The sequence below is a fragment of the Propithecus coquereli genome, unplaced genomic scaffold, assembly GCF_000956105.1.
Source record: "Propithecus coquereli isolate 6110/MARCELLA unplaced genomic scaffold, Pcoq_1.0 Scaffold27, whole genome shotgun sequence".
NCBI lineage: Eukaryota > Metazoa > Chordata > Mammalia > Primates > Indriidae > Propithecus > Propithecus coquereli.
This window is the reverse complement of record NW_012148285.1, coordinates 3,226,398-3,240,821: the sequence shown is the minus strand read 5'-3', so window position 1 is coordinate 3,240,821 and position 14,424 is coordinate 3,226,398. Positions and strand designations below refer to the sequence as shown.

Genomic DNA, 14,424 nt, shown 5'->3' with positions numbered 1-14,424 from the left:
AGTAGGACTGACATCGTAGCAGCCCTTGCCGCCCCTGCCGTCTGCCAGAGTCTGGGCCCTACCTCTGTGGGTGGAGGGTTGGGGGCTACCTGGGTCCCCAGCTACTTCTTGCCTTCACAGCCTGGGCAGCCAGTACCTGAGCGTGCGGCAGAAGGCTGCCGGGAGCAAGCGCGCACTGCAGCAGCGGCACGAGGTGCTGAAGACAGAGAACCCTGGAGGTAGGTGCCGGGGCCCCCACAACGCTCTTGGGGGCACTAGAGAGGAGGGGCTAGGCCCAGGGTCTGCTGTGGATGGGATGGCATGAGAGGGGCTGGCCCCAGAGGACCCAGCTGGCCTCTGAGGCTCCCTCCCTGGGCCTCACACCCCCTATGGTCACTCTGTGTATCCTCCCTCTGGCAGACGCCTCTGACCTACAGGGGCGACAGCTGCTGGCTGGCTTGGACAAGGTGGCCAGTGACCTGGACCGGCAGGAGAAGGCCATCACAGGGATCCTGCGGCCACCGCTGGAGCAGGGCCGGGCTGTGCAGGACAGTGCCGAGCGGGCCAAGGACCTCAAGGTACCGCTGGGCTGAAGCTGGGTCTGGGAAGGCCCTGTGCTGGCCCCCCTGGCTCTCTGGGGCCCCTGCTCAATCCCCATGGGGCCTTAGGACATTCATTGCAGGTGTTTGGCAGGGATGGCCGCAGGTAGCCAGGTCCTGAGTTGTGGAGGTGGCAGGGCTGTTCCCACCCACTCCCCAGGTTCTAGACCAAGGCCTAGGCCTCCAGGGAGGTGCCCAGCCCTGGCACTTCCCAGACACATCCCAGGAGAGAGCTGGCAAAGCTTGTGCGGCTTCTGCATGGCTCGTTGACCAGCTCGGTGCCTGGCACAGAATGGTCACCATAACCATGACAGTGGCAGCTGTGGCAAGAGGCTGCAGGCAGGGCAGCACGTGGGCTGTGGAATTCCGCAGAGCAGGGTCACTCGCCGCTTGACCACAGGCGTGTTGTTCAAGCCCCTGAGCCTGTCTCTTCGGTGGCTGGGCTGGGCCGTGCTCGCAGGCTGGCGGGGGGATGGAGAGAGCTGAAGTGTGGACACCTGGCAGGGCCCACCCTCCGCCGCCTCCTTGCCTGTACAAAGTCCCCTGAGTCCTCGCTGCACCTCTGGGGCAGGGACTGGCTCTCCTATTTTGGAGGAATCTGGTTCAGAGAAGTGCAGTAGCCCATGATGTGGCCAAGCTGGGGCTGAGAAGACACCTGGCGTGGCACCAAGGAGCAGAGGCCTGGGGCCAGAGGCGCGGTCTGGTCCCACCTGTGAAGGGGTGGGTGAAAATGCCCCCCTCGCAGGGTTGCCCCCAAGATTAAAAGGAATCCTCCGTGGGAAGCACTTAGAGCAGCATGTTCCTGGAGGTTGCCTGGCTGTTGCTGGCGTCACTGGGGCTATCCCAATCTACCTGCAGCAGAGGTCCTCAGGACGTGCGCTGAAAACAGCCCGCTGGGCTGGCACCCAGCCCCCATCAGACGCCCCAGAGTGGGCCAGGCCTCCCCAGCTGCTTCCGCTGTCCCTGAAGTATGGGAATCTCTTTGTGTCCATGCTGGGCATGTCCTTCGGGGTGGGGGGCTGCCCGTGGCCAACACCGAGGGGCTCTGGTCCCCACAGAACATCACCAATGAGCTGCTGCGGATCAAGCCCGAGAAGACTCGGAGCACAGCCGAGTGCGAAGCCTTCGTCCAGGCGCTCCCGGGCAGCGGCACTGTGCCCCTGCTGAGGACCCGGGTGGAGGACACCAACCGGAAATACGAGCGCCTGGTGCAGCTGCTGGACTCAGCCCAGGAGAAGTGGGTGGCAGGCGGGCAGCGGGTAGGTCAGGGTGGGGTCAGCGGGCCAAGTGGGCACCCACCCACCACTCCCAACTGGTGTCCTCAGGGTGGACATGGCCAACCGCCTGGAGAAGAGCCTGCAGCAGGCCTGGGAGCTGCTGGCCACACATGAGAACCAGCTGGGCCAGGATGACACGGTGCCCGAGAGTGGCCGCGCACTGGACAGCAAGAGGCAGGAGCTGGCGGTGAGTCCGGGGCCTGAGTCTCGGAGCCTTCTCTGAGACAGGCGAGGGCTGCAGGCACAACCAGCCACCACTTGTAGACAGACGGGGACACCGGGCCCCGAGAGGCCCTGGGAACTGCAAATGGGGGGCCTGTGGCACAAATCCCAGCTGCTCACAGGGTCTGCGTGGCCTGTGGAATTTCAGGTGTCAGGATTTTAAAATACAAAATCTGCATAAAAACCCAGGTCCGCAGGCCCTCGTGATGAGTAGAGCTGGCCTCCTGGGCCCGCAGCCCGGGGACCGAGTCAGCTGGGGGAGGAGCCGAGGAATCTGGGTTCAGAGAAGTGCAGCAGCCCATGATGGGGCCGAGTCGGGGCCGAAGGGACGCCTGCCTCCCGTGATTACGTCTGTGACGCCCAGGCAGTGCCTTATTCACGATCCATCTCGTGACTCTCTTCAGAGCGCAGGAAACAGGCTCGGAGAGCAAAGCCTTCCTGAGGCCTCGCGGCCGGAGTGTGGCGGACTCTTCCCATCCGGGGCAGCGTTTTCAGAAGTTAGTTTTTCAAGGGGTTGTTCACTGTAACGAAACAGAACAAACAGCAGTGGCCCGGCTGAGACGTGCAGAGGCAGAACCCCAGTCCCTCCTGCTCCTGGGAGCTCTCCCACAGCACCACTGTCTCTCCTCCACCCCGGCAGGCCATGGCCTCCGAGCTGCAGGCCAAGAAGTCCCTCCTGGGCGAGGTGGAGCGAAACCTGCAGGCAGCCAAGCAGTGCTCGAGCATGCTGGCCAGCCGCTTCCAGGAGCACTGCCCCGACCTGGAGCGCCAGGAGGCCGAGGTGCACAAGCTGGGCCAGCGCTTCGACAACCTGCGCCAGCAGGTGGAGCGCAGGTGAGGCGGGCAGGCAGGGGAGGGCCCAGGCTGGGGTCCTCTGATGCCATCCAAGACTGTTTTCTAAATAGTCTCTTCTTTTTGAAAAGAATAATACGCATATGAAATTTAAAAATTCAAACCTTGATTATGATGACTGGCCATCCCCCCGCCCAGGGTAAACTGTTACCAGTCTCTTGCGTATTCTTCTAAAAATAATCTATGCAAGCTGGGGTAAGGACGTAGGGGACATATGAGTGACCACATCCCATACATATATTATGTTACTTTTCCTGTCCCATATTTTGCCAGCCTCATGAATCTGTGAGCATTTCCTCCTCCTCTTCTGTTCTTGTTAGAGTTTGCAGAGAATCGCTATTTCTTCCTTAAATGCTTGGTAGACTTCATGAGTGAAGCCATCTGGGCCTGCAGTGTTTTGGGCTTTGTGGGAGGTTTTTAACTACAGATTCAACATCAGTAGATATTGGGCTATTTTGATCATCTACTTTTGTGTCTGTCAGTGAATTTTTCAATTTCATTTAAGTTGCTGAATTTATTGGCATAAAGTTATTCATAGTATCTTCTTGGTATCCTTTTAATGTCTACATGACCTGAGGTGACCCCTCTCTCATTCCTGATGTTGTCGTCATCTTCTTTTGTTGTGTTTGCATTTTCTTTTCTTCCTTCTGATTGGTCTGAGGTTTACAGATTTATTGACCATTTCAAAGAACTAACTTGTTGGTTCCAGTGATTTTCCTCTCCTGTTTTCCTGTTTCCTATTTCACTGACTTCTCTTTATGATTTCCTTCCAGCTCTTATATCAGGTTTCCTTTGCTTTTCTTAGATTGTTGATTTGAGATCATTTTCCTTTTCTAACATAAGCATTTAATGTTATGCAGTCCCTCGAAGCACTGCTTTTGCTGTGCTCCACGAATTTTGATGTTTTTAATTTTGCTAAGTTGTAAGACTTCCTGGTGGGTTCTCCTTTGACCCGTGGGTTATTTAGGTCCTATAATCCAAGTCAGTACAGATGAACCTACCTCGTTCTCTTCGCTCCAACTTAATGTTCCATAATTAACATTCTACCCTTTCTGGGAAATGTTTAGATTATTTCCAGTTAAGTTACATTTAATTTTCTCCCTTCTAAAACATGAGGGCTCAGTGAAGCATCTGCTCTCTGTGGCAGAGGCCTGACCCACTTTGCCTTGGCAGGGCCCAGAGCCTGCATAGCGCCGGGGCGGCCTACGCTGACTACTGCAGCGGCCGTGACCACGTGCTCCAGTTCTTGTCCAACATCCCCACTTACGAGCCCCAGGAGACAGACAGCCTCAGCCAGGTGGAGACCAAGGTGAAGAATCAGAAGGTAGGATGGCTGCATCTGCTCTACAGGCACTCAGTGGGCAAGGCAGGGCCAGAGGTGGGCAAGCCCCTTTCCGTAGAAGGAGCCAAATTTGGGAGACAGAGCAGGGCAAAGTCCTGGCAGGACTGTGTCTCCCCTGGCCTTCAGCTCCCGGCACCTACCTCTGAGAACAAGCGCCATACATGACTTGCTTACCTCTTCCTCCTCAGTGCCTGGCACTGGATGCTCATGAGGGTTGGCCGTACAGGGAAGGGCCACAGAAACGCAAGAGGCACTATCGTGGGGAAAAGCCCGTTTCCAAAGTCTGGATTCCTGCCTCCTCCATGCCCTGGGCAGCACCTCAGGGTTAGGGATGCGGAATACGGAATCCAATAGTCGAGACTCAAATCCTGGTTCCACCTGCATTTTGTGACAAGTTACTGAACCTCAGCGAGCCTCAGTTTCCTCATTCGTAAACTGAGATGATGATGCTTACCGCACAAGATCACTTGAAGGTTAAAGGAGATAATCTAAGTAAGATATTAGAACAGTGCCCTGGCATTTCAAAGCACTCAATAAACATTTGTTTCCTGGCAAAGATAATTATCTTCTTGGCCCTTCTTTAAATGGCCTGAACGTTGTCTTTTGTCATGAACAAATACATACAAGGGAGCCATTCACTGTACTTTGTACTAGAGAAGAATTCAGATTCTAAAGATTCCAGCTACTTTACTGATATGTTTTCTTAAAATTAGTTTTGATTTTTAAAATCTGTTTTACAGAACCTGCTAGATGAGATAGCAGGCAGAGAACAAGAAGTACAGAAGGTCTACACCAGTTCCCAGCGGTACCAGCAAGCTGTCAAGGTGAGCCCCGAGACTTCCGCCCACGGCACAAACAGCAGGGTGACTCTTTCCACCGCGTAAACCAAACAGAAGCACCAGCCCGGCCGGGTGGTTGAGGAACTGGCCATCCTCAGACACTGTTGGCTGCTGTGCAAACCGGCACAGCCCTTTGGGAAGGCAGCATGGTACTAGGCATCAAACACCATACAAAGGGTTTATACTCTTTGAAGCAGCAAATTCTTTGGGGGAATTTATCCCAAAGGAAAAAATACAAAAGAGTAATGCGAGATAAGAAAATCATTGCTACAGCATTATTCACACTAGCAAAACAAACTAGAAATGACCCACATGTCCAACGGCAGAGGAACAGCTACGTGAATTATCATGCATCCTCTTGACGAATTATAAAGTCATCAGACTAGTAAACATGACGATTAGGTAGGGCAGTGGCAACAGGGGAGAAGGATTATGGTACGAGGTTACGGGAAGCAGCAGAACGTGAAGCTCTCTGGTATGTCGGAAGGCCTGGAGGGGAACACTCAGTTTGACACTTTGCGGGTGGAGGGGAGTTACAGGGTGGTATTTCTTGTCTCGTACATTGTTCAGTGATGTAGCTACGGCCTGCTGATGTACTGATGATTCTCAAAACCTCCTGCAGTCAGGGCCGGGTGAGGAAGACCTGTGTAGATTTAAGAACTGGCACATGGCAAAGGGCAGGTGTAGGCCAGCTGGAAGGGGCACAAGAACATTTCGGTCTCTTCTTGGCTGTTTTTATCTGCCCTCTGCAATGTCTCTCTCACCCCCAGGACTATGAGTTAGAAGCGGAGAAACTAAGGACTCTTCTTGACTTGGAGAATGGAAGGAACAGCCACATGAACAAGAGGGCCAGGCTGCAGTCTCCTGCCGCCAAAGTGAAGGAAGAGGTGAGCGCTGCGGACCAGGCTGTCTCGGCGCGGCGGTGGAGAGTGAGCTGCGGCTCTCCTGGGAGTGCTGTGCTGTACACAGGCCTCACGAATGCCACATGATAGGGAAACCAGCTGAGAGCCCTTCTGGGTGCAAACAGGTTTGGTAAGAGAAGATAAGGAAGCTGTTCTGGGACGGTGACATCGATACGCCTGGAAAGCTTGGTGGAGGTTTCTGTGCCAGAGTCATAGAGGTGGGAAGTTCCTACTTTGCTTGCCTGAGTACACAGAAGAGGGCCAGTAGTATTAGTCCCTTACATGCACGAGAACAGATTTGGGACCAAGACTGACACCTGGATCTGACTGGAAATCCCATTTTCTCACCACCAATGAGACTGCAGTGTAACTCCGGGTGGGAAGGGGCAAGGAGCTATCCCTCAATTCCTAAACGCCAGACTTCTCAAAAACCATGTCCAAGCTTTCTGGCTTTTTCTGGCTTAGCCTGTTGACTCCTATTTGCTGACAGTTCTTCTGAAACTCTTTTCTCTGTAGGAAGCGGCTCTTGCCACCAAGTTCACTGAAGTTAACGCCATCAACAGACAGAGGCTGCAGAATCTGGAGTTTGCTCTGAACCTCCTGCGACAGGTAATCGATCTTAGTAAGAAACTCTACTTGAAACTGTTCTAACAGGTGAGAAACAAAAGACCCACTGTGTCTCAGAGAGACCGCCTATGAACTGATGGGAGTGTCCCTTGCTAACATTTCTGGGCAGAACCAGTACAAGACTGGTCCAAGCCAATACTTCTACGGACACGAGAACTTGGATATTCAATTCAATACGCTTTTGCTGAGTACCTAGTAAAAGTTATTTTTTAAAGCCCATGATGTTTATGATAGCACTGTTTCCAATAGCAAGAAACTGGAAGTAACTCAATATTCATCAGGAATGGTTAAATTATGGTCTGTCCACACAGTGGAGAACTATGTTGCTGTTGAATAATGAGGTAGCACTCGCTGTGCCAAGCTGGAATTATCTCTCTCTAAAGTGCAATGAGCAGCAGGGTGCAGAACAGGAGACTGCCATTTGTGCAGAAAAAATAAACACATGGTGCACACTAAAAATAGACGTGCTGTGTGAGCACAGAAAATGTCTCCAAGGATGACAGACATCCTCTAGGATCAGGACCAGAGGTGGGAGACTGCAGTTTCATTTTATACTCTTCTGTAGTTTTAAAATATCTCACCTGATTTAATTTTAAAAACCTACACTAGTTGGACCATTTTAAAAGTAGTCCTAGAACTCTAGAACACAGACCGGCACCGAGGGCACCCCTCGGGGTTCCCAGGTGACCCAGATCTACTCTGACTAGGGGACAGGCCTTGCACATGCCATGAGTCTGGCTTTGACCATGCGCTGTCTTCTCCATCACAGCAGCCGGAAGCAGAAGTGGCCCATGAGACCCTGCAAGGGAGCGAGCCAGGCCGGAGAGTGGAGGAGGCATGGAAGATCAGGAAGGAGCTGGAAGAGGAGACTGAGCGGAGGCAGCAGCTGGAGAACGAGGTCCGGAGTGCCCAGGAGGAAATCCGGACCCTGCGCAATCAGAGGCCTCAGGAATCGGTGGTGAGGAAGGAGGTGCTGAAGAAGGTGCCGGACCCCGCGCTGGAGGAGAGCTTCCAGCAGCTGCAGCGGACGCTGGCAGAGGAGCAGCATAAGAACCAGCTGCTGCAGGAGGAGCTAGAGGCGCTGCAGCTGCGGCTGCGCACCCTGGAGCAGGAGACCCGGGACGGGGGGCAGGAGTATGTTGTCAAGGAGGTCTTGCGCATCGAGCCCGACAGAGCCCAGGCGGATGAGGTCCAGCACCTGCGGGAGGAGCTAGAGGTGCTTCGGCGGCAGAAGGGCGCCCGGGAGGCAGAGGTGCTCCTCCTGCAGCAGCGTGTGGCTACGCTGGCTGAGGAGAAGAGCCGGGCGCAGGAGAAGGTCACTGAGAGGGAGGTGGTGAAACTGCAGAACGACCCCCAGCTGGAGGCAGAGTACCGGCAGCTGCAGGAGGACCACCAGCGCGAGGGCAAGCTCCGGGAGAAGCAGGAAGAGGAGCTGAGCTTCCTCCAGGACAAGCTCAAGAGGCTGGAGAAGGAGAGGGCCATGGCCGAGGGCAAGATCACCGTCAAGGAGGTGCTCAAGGTGGAGAAGGACGTGGCTGCTGAGAGGGAGGTCAGCGACCTCACCCGCCAGTACGAGGACGAGGCCGCCAAGGCTCGTGCCAGCCAGAGGGAGAAGACCGAGCTGCTCCGAAAGATATGGGCCTTGGAGGAGGAAAACGCCAAAGTGGTGGTGCAGGAGAAGGTCCGGGAGATCGTGCGGCCGGACCCTAAGGCAGAGAGTGAAGTGGCCAACCTGCGCCTGGAGCTCGTGGAGCAGGAGCGGAAGTACCGGGGGGCCGAGGAACAGCTGAAGAGCTACCAGAGCGAGCTGGAGGACCTTAAGAGGCGGGGCCCTCAGGTGGAGGTCAAAGAAGTGACCAAGGAAGTCATTAAGTATAGAACGGACCCCGAGATGGAGAAAGAGCTGCAGCGGCTCAGGGAGGAGATCGTTGACAAGACTAGACTGATCGAAAGGTGTGACCTAGAGATCTACCAGCTGAAGCAGGAAATCCAGTCTCTAAAAGACACCAAACCCCAGGTCCAGACCAAAGAGGTGATCCAGGAGATCCTCCAATTCCAGGAGGACCCCCAGACCAAAGAGGAAGTGGAGTCTCTGAGGGCAAAGCTCACAGAAGAGCAGAAGAAGCAGGTGGACCTGGAAAGGGAGAGGGCTTCCCAGGAAGAGAGGATCGCGCGGAAGGAGGAGGAGCTCTCGCAGGTGAAGGAGAGGGTGGTGCAGCAGGAGGTGGTCAGGTACGAGGAGGAGCCGGGTCTGCGGGCAGAGGTGACTGCCTTCGGGGAGAGCATCGACGTGGAGCTGCGGCAGATTGATAAGCTGCGCGCCGAGCTGCGGCGGCTACAACGCCGGCGGGCGGAGCTGGAGCGGCAGCTGGAGGACCTGGAGCGCGAGCGGCAGGGGCGCAGGGAGGCTGAGCGCGAGGTGCAGCGGCTGCAGCAGCGGCTGGCTGAGCTGGAGCAAGAGGAGACTGCGGCCCGCGAGAAGGTGACCCGCAAGCAGAAGGTGGTCCTGCAGCAGGACCCCCAGCAGGCCCGGGAGCACACCCTGCTCAGACTCCAACTGGAGGAAGAGCAGCACCGGCGACAGCTCCTGGAGGGCGAGCTTGAGACCCTGAGGCAGAAGCTGGCGGCCCTGGAGAAGGCGGAGGTCAAGGAGAAGGTGGTCTTCTCCGAGAGCGTCCAGGTAGATAAAGGTGACACTGAGCAGGAGATCCAGAAGCTCAAGCACAGCCTGGAGGAGGAGAGCCGGAGCAAGAGGGAGCTGGATGCCGAGGTGAACCGGCTGGAAGCCAAGCTGTCGGAGCTGGAATTCCACAACTCCAAGTCATCCAAGGAACTGGACTTCCTAAGGGAGGAAAACCACAAACTACAGCTGGAGCGGCAAAACCTGCAGCTCGAGACCCGAAGGCTCCAATCAGAAATTGAAATCGCGGCAACAGAAACACGAGACTTGCGGAACGTGGCCACGGCGGACTCTGGGACCAACCTTGACTCCAGACTGTGGTCTCTGGAGAGGGAACTGGATGACCTCAAGAAACTCTCCAAGGACAAAGATCTCGAGATTGACGAGCTGCAGAAGCGCCTGGGCTCCGTGGCCGTCAAGAGGGAACAGAGAGAGAACCACCTACGGCGCTCCATCGTGGTCATTGACCCCGACACGGGCCGCGAGCTGTCCCCGGAGGAAGCCCACCGCGCTGGGCTCATCGACTGGAACATGTTTGTAAAACTCAGAAGCCAGGAGTGTGACTGGGAGGAGATATCAGTGAAGGGTCCCAACGGGGAGTCCTCAGTGATCCATGACAGGAAGTCTGGCAAGAAGTTCTCCATCGAAGAGGCCCTGCAGAGCGGCAGGCTGACCCCCGCTCAGTATGACCGCTATGTCAACAAAGATATGTCCATTCAGGAGCTGGCGGTCTTGGTGTCTGGGCAGAAGTAGGCACAGCCCTTCCATCTCTTCTTAGAGGCAGACACTAGCCCTCTCCACACAGTGACCTCCTGGGTGTCCTCTTCTCCCTGGCACAGGCCAAGTATGTTGCCCACACCCTCGTGGTCAGGCTGCTCAGAGCACAGCCCATGTATAGGATGGGCACTGGCTGAAGACACAACTCTCCTCCCACCATCATTTAGCCTGGGTGAGTAACCTGCTTCGTCCTCGGACGATTTGACAGCCACCATGCCCTTTTGTTCTCCCTTTTCCTATACACTACCATCAACAACCTCCTTGTGCGAGGCATGGAAACAGTCCGAAAGCTACTCGAGCACAAGACAACCACGGCAGACAAGCTCACTCGAGGCAGCGTGGCCCTGAACACACCCGACAGCACATTCTGCCCCAGAAAGGCCTCCTCTCCACTGCCTTTCTGTTCATCAAAGGCTGGGCCCATTGGGGCTGTGGCCTGCATCACACCCCTTCAGGTTTCTGGCTGAGAACCAACTTTCCATCAGAGAGGCCGCCTCGGTAGTTACCCTGCTCAAGAGGCAGATCTGGGATCTATGCCAGAAAGGCGCATAGAAACCAGAAGTGTCTGGCTCTTGGTGCCAGAGTGGACGTTAATCATTAGCCAGACTGTCCCAGGAAAACACACCGATAGAGAATGTTTCATGGTTCTGAAATCAAAATGCTCTAATAGTGGCCTGTGTTGCTGTTAGCCTAAGCTTCAGTGCTTTATAAGTCGTTTGTTATCTCTTTGGTATGTAGGTATATCAAACAGTTGATTATTCACCAAAAGAATTTCTGGTTCTCGTATCTCATGTATTATGTAAGAAAATGGGAATAGGGAACTTTATTTATAGTGTGAAAATAAAACCTGGTGGCTTGATTCTACTTCCCTGGTGAGCATGTCTTCCTCTTCTGCAAGTGAGGCTTCCTTCCCCACCTCTACTCGCTTTCAGCCAGAATGGGTATTCCGCATCTAGCAGCCCCTATGGGGAGAAGAATTACTTGTAGGAAAAAAAAGAGTGACAAAAAATGTTTTGGAAACCTTGAAACAATTTATTGAGTTGCTTTATACAAGATTAACAATCTCCACACCACCCCCTAAACACCAACATAGTTGCTGCATAAAAGCCACAGCCCCTCTCACACCTAAGAAACGGCCATGCCCGGTAAGTGCTCACTTTCGCCGTGCCAAGGAAACCCCTGCAGCCCCCAGACCCTGAGCCCGCTCTGCCCCACACCCCGCTGCAGCCGGGCCTGTAGATCTGCCTTGCCATGGCTGTTTAAGTCATTCACTCTTCCGTTACCACAAATAAAGCATAAACAAGAAAAAGAAATCTCAAACTCCCCATCAAAGAAACATTTCCCTGAGGCAAGAGGCATCACTAGATTCCTAAAAATGAGGGTACTCTGCTCCAGCTGCACACTCCACGGCACATGGGGAGGAAGGAGCACCCAAGGGAGGGAGGGGGCTGGGATTGGCACCCGGGTGTTCACGGGCGGAGAAGCCTGGAGAGTTCCCACTGCTCAGCCTTCACTGGCGGCCTCTGCTCGGCTTTGAGCTCAGCAATACAAATCTCTTCTTTGGCTCTTTTGCTACTACCTAAGACTATTCTGTAAACAAACTGGAAATCCAAGTTGCAAAAAATATATGTAATAGAGGGATAAGGAATCCACCTAGCCCAATGTAAAACAGATTGGTTCTTACGTAAAAAAGGAGTCAGAACAGAGGCCGGGCCGAATAGCTGGCAGAGGTCTCACTCCCCAGGAAGCCAGGAAGGCTGATAACCTCCACACGAGTTACTGAGCATTGTGCCCTGGGAGTCAGGACCCACAAGAGCTGTGTTTTCACACAGATACACATGCTAAGGATGCTGTTTACTCTCAACATGTCTGAAATCACTTAGCTGGAACAGCCAGTACAGATTTCACAGGACAGGCAAGTGCCCTCAAAATCCTTGTGAAACAGCCACTGGTTGAGTATGACCGGCCTGGTGACTCGGGAGCTCTGCAGTAACTGTCCCAGTCTGTCTCTAACCTACTCTCCAAGGTCTTCCACACATCACCCTTAAGTCAACGTGTAATCCCATTGCCTGGAGAACCCCAGGCCTCAAGGCCTATTTCTACATGGCAGACACTTCACAGAGGCCTGTTCCTGCAGCTCTGTCTAAAAATAAGACAAACTGGAATGTCTACCTGTGACTTGGAACCCCTCATATCCTCGGCCCTCTGAGCAATGAGGGCTCTGGGGCTTCTGCAGCCCACCTGTATGAACTCTGGAAAAACAAAACAGGAGGCCTGGCTAAACCGGGACCTGCAATTTTGGGGCCCAGATGACCTTCAAGTCAGGACAGCACAGATTACGATGTGCAACCATAAAAAACTCAAATAAAACTGGCTATGTCTTAAACACAGACATATCTTTAAAAAAGGTCTTCATCTCAGATCCACTCAGCGGGCTGAATGGAGGTGTGTTGTCGAATTCTGCTCCACCATAAAGGCACTGGAATTATGTCTTCCTATAATATGATGTGTGAAGAATAGTCCCATTCTATCCAATGCATTTAATGGTAATGATGAAAACTGAGACCAAAATAGGTGTCTTTAAAAATCCTATCACAATTATTGAATCTACAAAGGTCTTTTCTCTAAAAGAGCTTCATTGTCATGTTCAGAGGAACAACTGGCCCCCCACAATGAGCATACATTAGGTGTTCTTAGTATTTTGCAAAGAGACAAGGTAGGTCTCCCAGCTGTGGCTTTGGCCTGGGTTTTGTCCTCTTGAGCACACAGCCTGGGGATGGGACGGCACCAAGACCATTCAGGGATCTTACTGTGGCCAGGAGCCCCTGACCAGTAGGGCACTCTGAGGTACTCTGATCAAATGCCAGGGGGGTCAGGCAGATCTGTAACGTTAATGTGCCGCTGGAGCTCGTCAACACCGTACTTTCCAGCACGGCCCAGCACACGCCCAGCCTAGAGCTGCCCCTCTGATAACTGTCCAGCGACAGAGCCGTGAGGCCCAAGCACCGAGTCAGTAAGTGCCTCGTGAGCCGCACGGGGCTGGCTCCCATAGTGGAGGCACGTCAGAAGTGCCCAGAAGCTCCACTGAGAACTCACGCCTTCTCCAGAGGAAAACCAGAAAGAGCGCAGTGAATGTCCATCTTAGACCTACATGTCCAGCTTCCACCCAGACCCGAGTCAGTTGAGCCTTTCCTCTGAAGGGGTCACAATTTCCGTGGTACGCCAGGCCCTTTCCCATGAAGCTGAGAAGCATCTGGAAAAGAATAAAAAAATCAGAACAAGTCTTTCAGGGTCTCTGATTCCCCTAAGGCAGTAGTAACCAAACTTCAAGGGGATCACTTAAATAGCAAAAGTCCCCAAACGCTGAGTGTTCTAAGGCTCAGACAAGCCACAAAACACTAACAGTGGTTATTTGTGTGCGGTGCTACTTGCAGCAGCTTACAGCATGGACGGACATTAGCACTACAGAGGCAGGAGGCCGCTGAGTACATGTTCACAGAACAGCAACTCTACTATGCAACTTGGGCCACCTCAGGTCTCAGGCTACGACTGCCATCCCGTGGCAAGACCTGATGATCACACAGAGCTCAAGGCAGCAATGATCATTCTCTTACCCTCGAAAGACCCTCAGGTCCTATTAAAGACAAGTTTAAAGGCACTAGCATTCTGAGTCCACATAGGAAAGTAAGGAAGGCAACGCAGACACAAGCCACACAGCTGAAGTGCGCAGACAGCTGCTCCCTTATACTCTCATGTCATCTCATACCTCAAGTACATCTAAGGAAGAGAAGAAAACCTCACTCGGATAACCTGTTTTGGCATAGTTGCTTTTCTCATTTTTTCCTAAATTTTTTACTTATGTTTTTAGAGATGGGGTTTGTTTGCAATGTTGCCCAGGCTGGAGTGCAGTGGCTATTCACAGGTGCCATCACAGCTCACTGCAGCCTCCCAAGTAGCTGGGACTACAGGCACAAATCACTACACCCAGACTCTCATAGCTTTTTTGGGCCTTCTTAAAAAATTTTTTTTTAACTGACACATAGTAATTGTACATATTTATGGGGTATATAGTGACATTTCACTACATATTATACATAGTGATCAGATCAAGGGAATTAAGCCATTCATCCACCTCAAGCATTTATCATTTCTTTGAGTTAGGAACAGTCACTATCTTCCTCCTACTAGCTATTTGAAACTATGTATTACGGTTCACTACAGTCACCCTATGGTGCTACAGAAAACTAGGACTCCTCCTATTCTGATAGCCATGTTAGTCTCCAGAGGAAAGACAAAAATGATACCAGAAAGTAATCTTTTTTTCTGAA

The 14,424-nt window shown here is 53.2% G+C and overlaps 2 protein-coding genes across 5 annotated transcripts in view; one reads left to right on the top strand and one right to left on the bottom strand.

Annotated features, from left to right (window-relative positions):
* Positions 1 to 10,930, top strand: part of PPL (periplakin) — a 42,045-nt gene extending 31,115 nt beyond the window's left edge. Inside the window, exons 13-22 of the mRNA XM_012647810.1 lie at positions 121 to 218; positions 400 to 557; positions 1,637 to 1,815; positions 1,904 to 2,042; positions 2,718 to 2,911; positions 4,103 to 4,253; positions 5,012 to 5,095; positions 5,881 to 5,997; positions 6,529 to 6,621; positions 7,409 to 10,930. Of these exons, the coding sequence (XP_012503264.1) occupies positions 121 to 218; positions 400 to 557; positions 1,637 to 1,815; positions 1,904 to 2,042; positions 2,718 to 2,911; positions 4,103 to 4,253; positions 5,012 to 5,095; positions 5,881 to 5,997; positions 6,529 to 6,621; positions 7,409 to 10,072 (3,877 nt within the window). The 3' untranslated portion in view covers positions 10,073 to 10,930. The remainder of the gene's footprint in view (positions 1 to 120; positions 219 to 399; positions 558 to 1,636; positions 1,816 to 1,903; positions 2,043 to 2,717; positions 2,912 to 4,102; positions 4,254 to 5,011; positions 5,096 to 5,880; positions 5,998 to 6,528; positions 6,622 to 7,408) is intronic.
* Positions 10,931 to 11,107: 177 nt separating this feature from the next.
* The window catches only part of UBN1 (ubinuclein 1), a 32,681-nt gene continuing 29,364 nt past the window's right edge, over positions 11,108 to 14,424 (bottom strand). For all 4 annotated transcript variants that reach the window (XM_012647708.1, XM_012647710.1, XM_012647707.1 and 1 more), the window contains one exon: positions 11,108 to 13,349. In XM_012647708.1, coding sequence (XP_012503162.1) covers positions 13,300 to 13,349 — 50 coding nt within the window. In that variant the 3' untranslated portion in view covers positions 11,108 to 13,299. The remainder of the gene's footprint in view (positions 13,350 to 14,424) is intronic.